This window comes from Ornithodoros turicata, chromosome 5, assembly GCF_037126465.1.
Source record: "Ornithodoros turicata isolate Travis chromosome 5, ASM3712646v1, whole genome shotgun sequence".
In the NCBI taxonomy this organism is placed as follows: Eukaryota; Metazoa; Arthropoda; class Arachnida; order Ixodida; family Argasidae; genus Ornithodoros; species Ornithodoros turicata.
This window is the reverse complement of record NC_088205.1, coordinates 67,426,962-67,442,045: the sequence shown is the minus strand read 5'-3', so window position 1 is coordinate 67,442,045 and position 15,084 is coordinate 67,426,962. Positions and strand designations below refer to the sequence as shown.

The following is a 15,084-nucleotide window of genomic DNA, read 5'->3' as shown; positions in this document are numbered from 1 at the left end:
GATCTGAGCTTGAGATAAAACAGTGCCTCCTACGTGCCTCGGCGAATTTAAGTTCGCACAAATCAATTTTGGGACACATCCGCGGTAAATCGCAGATATGAAAGTTTCTGTAGCAAACATATTCCTCTCGACAGCTTTTTTGTTATTCCGTGTTAGCGCCGCGAAGCAACTGTGGCGTACAGACGTGGACAGATGGAGAGGGGACAGCAGGAAGGAGTAGGGGATAGGGTATAGTGTGCGTCTTGGGCCGACTTCAGTGGGAACTGTGCCGACATTCGTCTGGGACATTCTGCCGGAAAACGCAGGAAAAACCTCAGACACCATAGCTGGTATTAGGATTCGAACCTACCACCTCCCGGTGTTCAGTGGGACCTTGGCTACCATCAACGAGTGGGCCATGCCGCTGGTACCTTCGACGGCTATCTCCTATTCTGAGTGATTAGGTATTAACTATTCCCAGTACAATTTTTAAAAGACTGACAATATACGCTAGCCAGTTGCAGTAGTTGATCTTAAGGTCAAGGAGACCCTGCCCACACGAAAGGTCGTGCGTGCAGTTGCTACACTCCGAGCTCAGCGAATAAACGGGATTCGAACTGCCTGCCACGATCCGTTGTTATTGTAGCAGGTACATCGAAACGCGCGATCCAACCATGCAGGAAAGCGCGTGCATCAGTCTCCGCTGCGATGTCGGCGATTAGGATTGCTCCAGGCCATCTTGAAAAACGGTCGACGCAGGTGAGGACATAGGAATGTCCGCGCGACGGAGGAAGCGGTCCCACGAGGTCAATATGGACATGTGAAAAGCGTATGTCCGACAGGGCCCCGACATACTTCCCGAACAGTACTCTCCGCATGCCTCAACGAGCTAGACTCCCGCCCCCTCTCTCTCACAAAATTGCTTGGTCCCTGGCCACATCCAGCCCACCAACGCTCTGCCCTCAATGCTCTCTTTATCTTTCTGGACACCACAGGACTTCGATCCTTATTGTGAAGGGGCTCATTATTTCCTTCCCCGCATCACCACCAGCAATGGGGTAGAGTATCGCCCCCTGGCGATGAAACTCCCCAGCCATCATCCTGTAATAAAGTTGTTGTTGTTGTTGTTGTTGTTGTAAGAACATGAGAAGCCGGTCGCCTTATTCGTTCGAAGTGGCTGACATCACGCGGCTGATTTTTTGTTTGCCATGTTGATTGATTGATTTGTAAAAGAAAACGATAAGACATGTTCCTTTATCGTATCGTTTTCGCAGCATGTTACCGATCTACTAGGAATCTGTATTAGCACGCTGCGCGGCGCACGTGGCGAATGAAACCGTGGGCGCCCGCCACGTGGAGTGTTTTTCAGCGTCGCTGTCTCCTTTGAAGAGGAGACAAGGCTCAACACACCCTAGGAAGAGTCATGACGCGTACATATTCATACATGCGTAATGCATACATATAAAATGAATCCTGTCGTCTCCTATACGAAAGGATATCAAAATACTTTAGATGGAAACTCTCGTGCTTTTCTTTGCTTTTCAGTCATGTTAAACAATTCCATTTTCCCGTGCCCTTGACAGTAGTAAACAGACCCGTCTGTATTTGTATCTCTTACTTATGCAAAATACGTCGCGGCTGACAAGGTTACTTTTCCATATTCTTTGCTACCGAGCTTTGCATCATGCAAATAAGCTCGTACGCGGCGCGCCATGATTTTACTCCTCCGAGTAACAACACTTTCTTTTGCTGCAAAGCAGTCACCAAAAGCAGCATTCAGCCGTAACTTGCGTCTGGTTTTCACACTGCGCGGACGAAAATAAGCAGCGTCGTCGTGACACTCGCAGGATAAAGGGATTTACACTGTAGTTCCTGCTCGGCGCGGAGAAATGCAGGCGCTTTCGGTGTACGATTCTGATCCGCATTGAAGTGATCGGGGCTTGTCGGTTAACATTGACCATGCCCCGTCTGAACCTGGGTAACGTCGTGAAATATTTCGTACGGTTCGTATCGAACTTAATCAGTGGAGTAAGGCTTGGGGAGCGTAACGGATAACGAAGCAGTATAATGAGAAACGAGAAAGAAGGCGCGATGTCTGGAACGTGTCAAAGTTGGGTAAACATGAAATATGCTTTCCTGCCAGCGAGAAAGTATATTGCGCTTTGTATTGTACGATTTAGTGTGCTGCTGTGTTGTTGCATCAGTGGAATTGCTGCGCTCGATCGTATGCTCTGGTTTTTCCCTCTCACAATACAACCTGACAGGTGCTATGTTGTTTCTATTGTAGAGTTTGTATGGTACTGTAGCACGAGTCTTTCATTTTTGTTGTCACGAATGTCCAGTGTTGCTTACATGTTGCGACATCTTCCGTTGTTTATGCGGCGTCACAAGTGAGGTAGAGAGTTTCTTTCATCCTCGCGCCCTTAGATCTCGGTCTCATTAGGAGCTACGTCTCTTCTCTCGTGAAGCCCCTCGTGATGCAGAGCGGGTGGAGCCATTTAGTTGGACGTTCTTGCGTCGGGGTGAAATCGCCAAACATGAATGGCAAGCCGTGTAAGTGGAATGTTTTTGACTTGCTTGGTCAATGCATCGGCTCTCTCATTTTCAGATATGCCCTTCTGTGATGGTACCCACTGCTATTTCCTATGCTACTGATGCTAACTGGTAGTGTAAGCTTCCGCATGAAGAATTTTTAAAAAATCGTGGCAACTGCACGCACTGTACTACACCAGCAGGGCAAACGAGCTAAAGTTGCAGGTGGAGGACGAGCTACTCATATCACTCCTTACAAGGAACAATGAATAGATCATACGAGGCCTTTACAGTCGCCATGAAGATGCAGGATCTAGACTGTATGGTCGATGTGGGCTTAAAGAAAAAGAAATCCACATTGCCTTCCTAAAGCAGAATGAAACTACGGGGCAGGCGTCCGTCCCGAAGAATAGCAGTCTGCTTCCGGCGCGCGACCCAGAAGACGGATCTCTTTTTTATTTTTTTTTTATTTTTCATTTTAATTTTTTGGTGAATCAGTCAAGATGTGTCATGCGTATCGGCAGGTTGTGTCGAGTTGTTTAAAGGTTTCGCCACGAACCAGGCAGACCAATCACTCGATGTCTTTTGTGAATTTGCCTTCTGCCTAGATGACGTTGCAGTGAAGTGTGCGTTTGTGGAATGCGACATCAAGACGATCAGAAGTGTTATGTTAAATTTCGACCAAAATACGCTTCCTTTCTCGGAGCGGGAGAGCATCTGCGAGAAGGTATAATCTTCAGTTGGAAGTAGCCTAACCTCCTACGCACGTCTACAACACACGGGTCATCCTCGTGAAGAAATTGGATTTTGCTAGTGGACTATATAGCGAATAAACTTATTAATTGTACGGATAAGAATCGATTGATTAGTATTTGAATATTATCGATAATATTAATCACTGTTAATTATTCATAATTATCGACTAATTAAAATAATTCGACGAAATTATTCCTCCGATATATCGAAATAATAAATACATTGTGGATGCACGAATGACGCCATTGTGTCGGAGTATGAACGCAGTACTCCAACAGACATTGGTCTTCCAAATATTAGGCTAAACGTTCCTAATATTAGGCTAAATGTTCCTAAACGTTCCTTTAACGCAGAGTGAATTCTATGAATTGTAAGTGAAGCCAGACAAAGCCCATATAGTTCAGTCTCTCGGTGGAGGTTTCCTGTAAAGCGTGCTTTGCCTGCAGTATGGATGTGTATGTAGGAGAAGCAACCAAGCAATATGTCCCTCTTCAGTTCTCTTGACGAGCAGCCGTAATGTTTATGGGCAGTTGCAATGGAATTCGGTTAGCAGGACCTTTCGGGTTTGTTGGTGTTCACACTTCGGGAAGGGAATAATCATTGCAATTCGCGACGAAGAAGCCAGAACATGCAGGGACGGAACATCTCTTACTTTAGTAATCACAAGCTCTCTCTCTGCACCATCAGCTCCAACACATCCGGATTTGATACAGCTGACACGTATTTCAAGGAGCCATCCCGTGGTGGTATCTCTTACCTCTTCTCAGTCGCAAGACTAGTTTGCCATCCAACCCACGCAGAGGAACGTTAGCTAGAGTGTGCAAAAATAAAGTAATTTAATTCCATGCCCATTGGCTTTGTCTTTCACAATCGAATCGGATGTTTAGCACGGTTGAATGCAGTCTGCATACGCCGATTTCGCCGCGATTACCGAAATACCCTGCATTTGCTTTGTGCATTTGTATGTGTTGTTGTGTGTGTTCCTAATGCGCGATAGGGCAGTGTACCGCCTCAACCTACCGCGGTGAATCGTCCACCTCATCATCATCCAATGTATGTGTATGTGTGCGTTTTATGTGTTGGACTGTGGAAAGGTCTACGGGCAAGTTCACGTGGACAGAAACTTCGGAAGGTGAGAGCATCTCAACGGGTGTAGTTGACCTCCAATTGAAGTTCATTATTCGGCGCCAGAAGTGTTCTGTCTGATGCGTTCGTTATTCGTCTAGCTGAGTCATTTTCGTCATTACTCCGATAATATCTGTGTGCAAGCTTTCCTCATCCGCCATGATATTTCTACACAAAACGCACTTTGTCAGAGCCAGATTGACTAGAACGATGTTCGAAGTGTTTTAGGTATATTAGATTAGATTGGAGGAGGAATTAATGGTTTCGAATAAGCCTCCTTTGACATCAAAAGGGTGTGACAGTGACAGAGGCGCCCGATAGCATTCGAGATGCTCCCCTACATGAAGCGAAAGCTCATGCTTAATCGTCGTAAAGCAAGTCTGAATCGTATCCATGGAATCCGCGATCGGAATGGATAGCCGAGGTTCACCATTATTGTCGGACAAGTCTTCTGCGCTGCGGGCGCCGAATCAAAAAAGAAGAAGAAGAAAAAGTGACGTCCTTGGTTTGTCAGTACGTCCATTATTGATGATGATGGTGACGGGAAGAAGAAAAAAATGGGGACGTCATGATTACTGAGGAAAATTTCATGATTCCGTCCTTCTTGGCGTCATTCCAAAGACTCGGTACCTTGTCCCGAAACCAATTTGCCTTCCAATGAGGCGTGCAACGCAAAACACCCTCTCTCTTTCGCCACTACGAGCTACACACTGATTCGGCTGTCCTTACTTAGCCGTGACAGCGAGAGGCAGCGCATGGATGGCTCTGCCCACAACATGCTTCGTTGATTCCGAGTGGCGTCACTGTATCATTGCTCGGCTTCACGTCTCATCTTGGATGGCGGATCAAAGTTTCTTTTTTTTCGCCAGAATTGTGCTGTTTTTCCTAACGTTTCAGTGTTCGCACGTACTGAAAATGACGTCAGAATTGATGTTTTACGTCTATGTAACCCATGCAGCAACGTACGATAGGATGAGGTAAAGGGGTAGCAGAGGCAGTCGGATGTACTTTGCCGCAGTGTGGTGCAGCGGGTAATGACGCCGAAAGGAGCATGTTCGACTGACCATGCGAATTTCGCTTCCATGCAGTCAGTCATGCACCGTCAAGGTATTGGAGGAATATGCCGTCGTGTTGCACTTGTAAGAAAGTTCCGTGCGAGCGTCAGCTGGGCCGAGAGTTCCCTCTAGGGTTGAGGAGGCGAAGGCGCATTTGTTTCGCTGTTGTTTGCCTGCTCGCGGAAGCCGGCGCTCGCCGTTAAAGTTTCCCTTGGTCGTGCTTGATCCGCTGCCAATTTATCTAGGCGTCAGGCTGTGTGGCGAAGACCGAAGATTCGTAAAGGGAGCAAATTCGTTGCCCTTTTGTTGCCCTTTTCGCCTCGCAGTTCGTCTGCGACAACACTAGTAACTGTGCATGAAACATTGTTTTGAAACTCATAACAAATGCGGATGGTCATCGATCATGATGTGAGGCAACTGAAATAAACGAGTAATGGGATCGTGGAAGCCGTTGGAGATCGTACACCATATACATACATATATTTTTTTTTGTTCGGTGGAAGAAAAATAAAAATAAGAAATAAAGAAAACGATAAATAATAACATTAAAGAAAACTAAGCCTTTTATCTAGTGGTACGGGATATATTTTTGTACAGTTTTTTGCATTTCAGTTTATCTATTCTCTTATTTGAGTAACTGCATAATTAAGATCTTTCCTTAAGGGCGCCATAGACTAAGGTGCTTCATCATTACCTTGTGTTCAGATGTAAAAAGGAAAAAGTCGCTTCAAAGCACAGACGACTCAAAAATCACGTTGAAGGCAGAACATCTCGGAGCGGTTCATTTATCCTTACTTGTGATTGCTCCGATGTCGATCCTAACATTTCCCAACAACTACAACAACAACAAATAAATCGTGACTATGACTTGGGGCGATTCACCACTGGAGAGCAGTACACTACCCCATTACGCACAAAACATTAGGTGCGAGATATGAGAATTAAGCTAAAGTTATGTGCAGGTACAACAAAGGAAGGTGAAGAAAAAGAAAACGCACATGAAAGAAGCACCAATGGTCATGGCGATACGGAGTAGGACTCTACAGCGTCTGGAGCAAACCGGTAGACAAGAGGGGCTCCAAGAACATCAGAAGCCATCGACGGTGTAACATTTGCAAAGGTATCGCACAACCTCAGAGAATACGTAGAACAGGTACAAAATCCCAGCTAACACGTGCACCCTGTCGTATTCGCCACCACTGCACTCGTTTTCGCCACCACCCGATGCAAGGCGATCGCCTTCTTGCGGAATTCTTGCGCTCCACGCTGTCATGCCGAAGAAAATATAGAACTTAGAACTCTCTTAAGGTGCTCCTCCATCCATTATCATCCCCTCATCAGTTCCCAATGTGCAATATGGCAGTGTACCACCGCAGTAGCGGTGAATCGTCCACCCCATCATCATCCAATGTATGTGTGTAGATGGGTAGAAATCCAGCGAACCCGTAGAATGTAGGAAGGAAGTTGCCTCAGGACAGAAGCCGCCGATATTTCGAACAGAGACTGTTCTTCTTCTGGGCACCGTCCTCATCATTGGCATGGTATTTAAAGGGTTAGGTGTGACGTGTTTAAAGGTTCATGCGAATTGTGGGTCAACAGCCCGGAGGGAAGAAAGGTTCCGTACGGGCTTTTACGGCCGGAGTGAATGGCTGCTTTGTTAGAGTGTGGAGGGGATTATGTGAACGTAGTGATCTAGGCTACAGACCGGTTACAGAAAAATGGAAGGTTCACGAACACGTGGACGAAACGGGACAACAGGCAAGAATTGGCAAGCATAGCGAAAGATAAGGGGGTTAGTGGTTACGTGGGGAAAATTCCAGAACCAGCAAAGTTTTTATTTTTTATTTTTTTTAAATATTTGTAATGCAAAGTTGTGGCATGCAATAAAGAAAGTAGAAAGCAGTGGCCATGCAGAACATAACAGATGATAATGGAGGTAGAAGGGAAAAGCATATTTTATTTGTGAAGTGTAAGTGTAAGTGTGAAGTTTTGTATGTTTTCGCCACAATAATATCGCCGCATTCCATAATTCGCCGGCTCTTTGGCTGGAGGAGCCCACGAGAGTCAACACCTTCTTGGGTTCATTGATCCAATGATGAACTAAGGAGGGAAGAATGTGCCCTCTTTTCATCTTTTTATATTTCTTTTTCCTGTCTGTGGGGTTCATCCATTTAGAGGTTCTTGGAGTAGCAGAATTCTGGGAGTAGCAGAATTTGTCGCGTGACGAATTCAATTTCTTCTTTTTTTTTTAAATTCAAACTCGACTCAAACTCAATCTGCCCTTCATGGGTTGCCCCTTAAGGTTGCGCGTAGCCATCACATTCGTTTAAAACGCGCCAGCTTGACGCTCAAATCTGCTACTGCTTGCAATGTTGAAGCTGCCATACTGCGCTTCCTCATCAACTATAACTGGTACGTCTCAAAATAACGTCTACCAAAATAGTGGTGTGGCAGCAACGTTTCTGAACTTCATAAATCACACAAGTCTCAACCTGTGAGTACTTACGTGGCCAGTCAACAGCAAGCGTACAGTGACCAACAGCACATCTACTTTCTTCATACAGGAATACATACATTTCTTCGTACATGAAGGAATAGCAAGCCGACCGTAGTCTCGCTAATCTTTCATATCAAAGAACATATTCCCTTCTTCCCTCCGACTTTCCCTCTTTCTCTTCTTCTTTAATCCATCTCATCCTTCCTTCGCCGTTTCTTAGTTTATCCTTTTCCTAAATCTTTTCTTTTCTTTCTTTTTTCATTTTACTCTCCTTTCGTTTATTTTTCTTTTTTCTTTGCGGAATAGCATGCCGACGTCCCGTTTGGCTGACCTTTCCTCCCTTTCTTTTTTCTTTGTTCTAAAAATATATCCCCTCCCCCTCCTTCGACTGCGAACATTACGTAAACGAGAAACAAAAATCGCGAAAAGAAACAGGAAAACATGAGCAGTTGCAGATGACGGCATTCTGTAGATTCGTGAGTCGCCATTAAAAGGAAATCATAATCCTATAAATAAATAAACCGCTGGGTCTTCTCTCATTTCCGGAGCGTTGTGACCAACCGTTCTTCGCGTGGCTGGGAGGCAAGGTACATTGTAACATATATTTTTAGAAACATTGTAGAAGCTGCGTTTTCGCAGGCGGCCCTATATCGACCGGAGCAATGCAGTCGTATCGCACACCTGGAAGTTTAATGGGAGAAACTCTCTCTTCTTTTCGGTTCCCCTCCGCGTGCCTTCTTCAACGCGCTAAGGAGACGCCGGGAAGCGGCGCAGGAGCATAATAAAACTGAATAAAGAAGTAGGTCTGGTCGTGTTTATCGTACGGCGTGTTGCAATCAGGATATTGCACGGTTAGATACAGTAGAAAGTTGAAGTTGCAGCAAATAGCGGAATAGGGAACTGCGGGCCTAACAAAGTGTGGACTATTATCAAAAGTCAAATCTGCCGCCTTCGGCGCTGAAACAATACTGCCTGTCCATGTTAGAGAACAACCAACCAAGAATTGCTATGTTCACCGATGGCTCCACGACGAAATCCGGATCTGCAGCGGCATACGTGGTGCTGCAGCACTCCAAGGAGGGCATAGTTCGGTTATCCCATAGGGCCTGTTCCACGACAGCGGAACTGGTAGCTATACACCTTGCCGTGAGATACATAGCCATGCACGCGCGACCTGCGCACTGGATTGTTTACAGCGACTCAAAAGCTGGTCTGGAGGCCATGTTGGCTTTCTTGGGGAACAGTTGGACAGCTTCAACGGTGAAGGAGATCCTAACGGAATACAAGAGATGTACGGACCTGGGACATGACGTTATCTTCCAATGGATCCTGGGGCACATTGGCATCCGCGGTAACGAAACTGAAGACGAGATAGCTGGAATTGCACACCTGGCTTCCACCAAGTACGTCGTGATGTATACAGGGTCGGACATCAAACTTCTACTAAGGTCCATGACAGGCGACATGTGCAAACGCAAATGGCTACAAGGTGATGGTGGGTCATCTCTTCTCAGAAGAATAGACCCGGAACTAAAATTCAGCATCCCTCCCTCGACTGCCAGAAGTATCGAAACATTTCTACATTGTGTGCGCTTGAACGTCCCGTATGGGCGGCATTTCCTGCATATGGTGGGCAAGGCGGATTCCCCGGACTGCCCAGTGTGTGGGATGGAAGAAAATACTGAACATATTTTTATAGAGTGCAAAAGACATCAGTCCCAACGCAAGACATTGCTGGCCGCACTAACTCGTCTGGACAACAGAGCTTTCTCCATAGAGAAGGTCTTGGGGACTTGGGACGACAACCAGAGAGACGCCGCACTCAAGGCTCTCGTAGGCTTCATCTCAAGTCGTTCTCTTGATGCTGAGTACTAATTCATCTGTACGTGACGCCCTGGGTCCTGTGTGCCGCGATCCTCTGACGGGCATGTGCCCGTGAACAGTGCGCCGTACAGCCTAGCCTAGTCACCTCTCTTTCCTTGTTGTTGTTTTTCATTGCTTTTTCTCAAGGTAGCAGAACTTGTCAGGTGACAAGTTCAACCTCTCCGTATTATTTCTAGTCCGTCCAACTCCAACTCCAAAGTGTGGACTGAGACTGTGTAACAAATCTTAATCGCGATGTTCGCCGTTATTTAAACGAGCCATAGTGTTGTACTCTATTGCCCACAAGTCAAGTGTGCTATCACTTTAAAAACAGAACTTCACCGCATAGCACGCACATCACGAATTTAGCCTGATGCATTTACATACGAACGGTAGATTGTACATATATCTAGCAGTTTGTACATACTTGTAACGGTAGTTTGCTCTGTAGATTTTCCTGGATTTTCTGCAAGACACCGGTCTCCTTTATGTTTTTTAATCCTGATGTGCGTCCATGCTACCGTCTCTCCCCCTTCGTCCCCTCATTGTCATTTTTCATCTCATGCAGACCCGTTGGCATTGGGGTAGTGGGCCACAAACCAGGTGACGAATTTCCCCATTCATGATCACCACTGTATTTGTTGTTGTTGTTGCCCGTAGGGGGGGGGGGATATGTTTAATGCTGATAGAAAAAGAAAGACGGAAAAATAAGAAGGGGCCCGTAGGACATTTACGTTGTTATAGTGTTAGTGAAAACAAAGTTTAATTGGGTCAGTTACTTGAGTAATTAGATAATTATGTTAATAAAATATTCCGAGAAGCACGCTCAGGGCGATCCCTCATTTATGAATTATATCTTTCGCTTTTCCGGTTTATTGAAAATGGGAGAAGTACACACTTTTGTGGCAATTTGCCTACAAGAAGGCGTACACCGCGTTCTCTCGAAAAGTCAGAAGCGATAATATCTCCATATCTCAGTCAATCAATCAGAAGCGATAACTGCACGATGTGGTATCAAAATGTTCTGGGACCAGCACTGTATAAAACGTTTTGCGTACTTTAGGTAAGTGTGACCACTATCTCCCTCAAAGAAGAACCCTTCTGCAGCGACACACCGCTCCCAGCGCTTTTTCCAATTTCGGAAAGCTCCATGGAAGTCCCGTTCTCCAAGCGTGCCTAGCCCCTTCTGATATTCTCGTTAGCTGTCGTCTACTGTCTCAAGACGGTGGCCCTTCAGCTTGACTTTCTGTCTTATGTCGACTCCATCATGTCCTTTGGGATGCTTCAAGAATGAGGCCACAGGGTCATTCTTGCCAAAAACCACAACATCCCACCCAAGCAACAAAGAGCAGCTATTACTGAGAGTAAAATGCATACAGAGCTTCGACTTATATGATGATGCGGGCCATCTGTCTCATTGCCTTTTCGAAGGTACAAAACACATGGCAAACCGAAACGGGTGTCCCAGCTAAAACATTTTTTTTACATATATTATCGAATTTTCAGAGTCATGCCGTCATCACTCATGATTTCTGCCGGAAGCGCGGTACGTAGACTTTTTGTTATGCAACAAAAAGTCTTGTACAGTTAACGTAACTGCATATAAGTCCCCCACGCACATAAAGAGACGATGATGAGATGGGGCTGATGCTGCCCCAGTGCCATTTGTAGATAGTGAGAGATGATGATGGAGATGAGGACTCAGGTAATCAAAGCAGGGTGAAGAGGCCTGTTGATGACAGGAAATCCCAAAGGTGACGGAGACCCAGAAAGGCGTATAACCTCCCGCTTTCAACAAATCAGGAGAAAGGACGATCTCGTTCGAAATGAGGAATGACCACGAGCGTGCTATGCGGTGAAGATGTGTTTTAGGGGTGCACTGTGCCTAATGACAGCAGTGCGGATCCAGTGCAAAATCGTGCCAGTTTCACGGTCGCACGTCGATACCACAGTTCTTAAATTGACCATGCCACGACCAAGGAGTTAATGCCTTCTCTGTTAATTGTTTGTGATCATTATTATTTCTTGCCAACCGCAATTCAATTGCGATACATATGCGACGACAACAGCGATTACATTTCCTCTCCTTGCAGCGGTACACACACACACACGCACGCGCGCGCACACACACACACACACACACACGCACGCACATCCATCCATACACACACATACGTACGTACGTACGTACATACATACATACATACGACTGCATACATCTATAAATACACACACACACATACATAATCAACAGAAGACACACAGAATTTGTTGTGCAAAACTTGACGTCTCCATCAGCCCATACATTTCGACCTATCCAGCCAACTTTTCCCTTTGCTTCGTTTGGCTTGAAATCCACGAGCAACCTGACGTGTGCAGATATGAGAAAGCTCACTCGACAGGATGTTTTTGTCACACACAAGACACACTGTCCTAATTCTCTTTTGTGGCAACTCTTATCAGCTTCCTTCACTACGTAGACGACGAGAGTCTTACGAGGCGGCAGTATAAATGGCGCGGTACATCCTAAGAGGGAAAAGTAAAAGGTCAACTCTCACGCCCACATATTGCCTGTCACAGCATCACACTCAATCACCATTGAAGTGAGCGTCTCCTCTAATGCAGTCTGTTTAATAATATGTTCACTATTCATCAACCCTTCCATTCCAGCGAATGCGCTATATTCGCGTCCTATTCGCAGTCTGCTGCCTATAGTCCTCTCTTCTGAAAGAGATAGAACACTCTTCACGTCAAAGTACCGGAACATTTCTCACATCTTCTTCCTCATACCTCCTCCCGGCGAATCAGATTAATTCGCCTGTGAAGTACACAGCACAGCGGGGGACAGAATCCTGTAACCGAAACAACAAAAGAAATAAAAGGTTCTGGGAACGCATTTTTTCCCCAACTCCTAAGAAAGATTGTGTTGTAGATTTTGACGCTGATGTATGCTCGCATAATTGAGTTTTCTAAGGCGGCAGTTCTGGAGGAAGAAAAGCAAATAAGAACCAAAATGTTTTGAGGCCTTCAGAAATATTTAATATATTTCCTAGGGATTTCCTAAGCGTGGTATTTGTTTGTGATATTTGGAGCTTTGTGTTGTTATGAGAATGGGCGCGATATACATGTAGCGACGATGTATGTGAAGGAATTTGAGAGCGAAAATGATGAAGACAAAAACAAGGCTTGCCAGTTTCTAGATTTCTTCCGCGGATCTGCGGATATCGAGAGCCATGCATGGCCATTGTGCGATGCTTGAATGAAGATGCTTTCAGAGGCTGCTTTGAACGTGCACGCACAATCGGTGTCTTATGCGAAAAATAATTACTTTTAGTTGATCGGGGGCAACACAACAAAAAGCGAACGACAAAGGAAGCTGTCACATCCACGCTGAGGATCGCGATGTCAGCCGCATCAAAAGGACTCTCGCGATTGGCTTATTGCATATTCGAAAACCAGCTCCCGTGACGTAGCAATGTGATGTAATGTGATGCAGTGTGATGTAACGTGATGTGATGTGATGTGATGTCATGTCACGTCATGTGAGAAGCTCTAAATATTGCGTATTCTCCGCATCACTACATATCACATATGATCATTGCATTAAAGTTTGTTGAAAAAAAAAGCATCCATGGCATAGCGATTAGGATGATCGCTTTCCACGCCGAGACTGCGAGGTGAAGCGGGTTCGAATCCCGGACGAATGTCGGCACAGTTCCTCCTGAAGTCGGCCCAGGACGCATACTAATCCCCTGTCCCCAACTCCTTCCTGTGTCCTCTCTGCATCTATCCACATCTGTACGCTCATAGCCGTATTTGCTTCGCGCCGCTAACACGAAATTAAAAAAAAATCGAAAATTTTATCGTGAATGTCTTTGGATGCGCTGAGACATGTTTCGTTTCGAGGTAATCAGTGATAAGCGATTAAGAATTGATTGATTGAAAATTAATTGAAGAATTGTTGTGTAATTGCTGTTTGTGTTTCGTGCACATCTGTACTGTAAGGTGAGGCTAGGATGAGGAATTAATCTGCATCCGAACACCAATTTCATATAAGCACTTCTATTTTTAAACAAATGCCATAGGAGCGTTCTAGGGGCGTTCTTCAGGCCGGTAAATATGATAGGAGGAGACTAAGTCTAACACAAAACTATACCGAGAAATTATACTGTCACAATCGTCTCGTCTTGCGACAACCTGAAAAAATGACCCGTATCAGTTCGTCCTTGCAATGGAAGCAAGCTAAGTGAAATTCAGGATCCCCATGGAGTGAAATCTTGATGAAGCCATTCTCCTCGTGCGGTGCACTGGTCCTTTGCAAACAAGACACTGCCAGTATGTGGTGACGCAAGTGGCTCGGTTTTCTTGGCGTTTTTGCTTTGCTTCGTCCTCAGACATCGCCTTGCAAAACTTGTTTGTTTCTCGTATGTCCTGAACAGTAAGCGAAAACGAACTAGCTCTGGAGCAAGCATAAAGCTACTTAATGGTTGACTTACGGCATTCCGAATGAAATACTGTCGCGTTATGCCCCGTGTATCTCTTTACCTAATAAAATAAAAATGAAAAACTCATAAACAGCAAATCCGGAGAGCCTCTATTTTGTATAAATATTTCTAGGTATATTAACAAATAGAATGCAAACTTACTTTGACATAGAACTACAGGAATTCGCGCCTCTTTGACGAGTCTTCACCTTCACCTGTCTTCTCTTCGCTCTCACCATTTATTCTCCCCCCCAAATATTAATCTCTTTGAAGTGGGGCAGGGTTCTGTGGCAATCACGGGAAAACATCCCATGTCATCATCACTTTTCTCATTTATTGTTGTTGTTCGCCTTCTAGGCATGAAGATACAATTTTTTTTTTCATTCAACGCATGCGTTAATGTTTCATTACTTCAACGCATACCAGTGCACGCCAGTTCCCAAGTCAAATAAAGTGGAAACGTAGACGCATCTGTCAGTAAAGTGTGAAGCTCATCATGCAGTACCTCCGTGAGACAGATGGCACCAAACAAAAATTGCTGTGTTTTGCCCAGTGACCAACTTGCCCTACTTTACTCCATCTTCACATAAACATATTATTCAAAGCTTCGCTCAGGATGCATGTCGCGGAAATATATCTTAATATCTATAAAATATCTTAATAATTTCTGTGTTTGTGGACGGAGAAGTGGCGAGGATGGTTTGAGGAGGCAAACCTGACCATCTGTAAATGTACTTTGTGAACTGCGGTTTTATCGTCGAATTCAAACGAAGTACTTATACTGTATGTGTGC

At 45.2% G+C, this 15,084-nt stretch overlaps 1 protein-coding gene across 1 annotated transcript; it reads left to right on the top strand.

The window, feature by feature from the left end:
- The first annotated feature begins 8,922 nt into the window (after positions 1-8,922).
- Positions 8,923-9,819, top strand: LOC135395910 (uncharacterized). Its single transcript, XM_064626997.1, has one exon. The coding sequence runs from the start codon at positions 8,923-8,925 to the stop codon at positions 9,817-9,819; it is 897 nt and encodes a 298-aa protein (XP_064483067.1).
- The last annotated feature ends 5,265 nt before the right edge of the window (positions 9,820-15,084 follow it).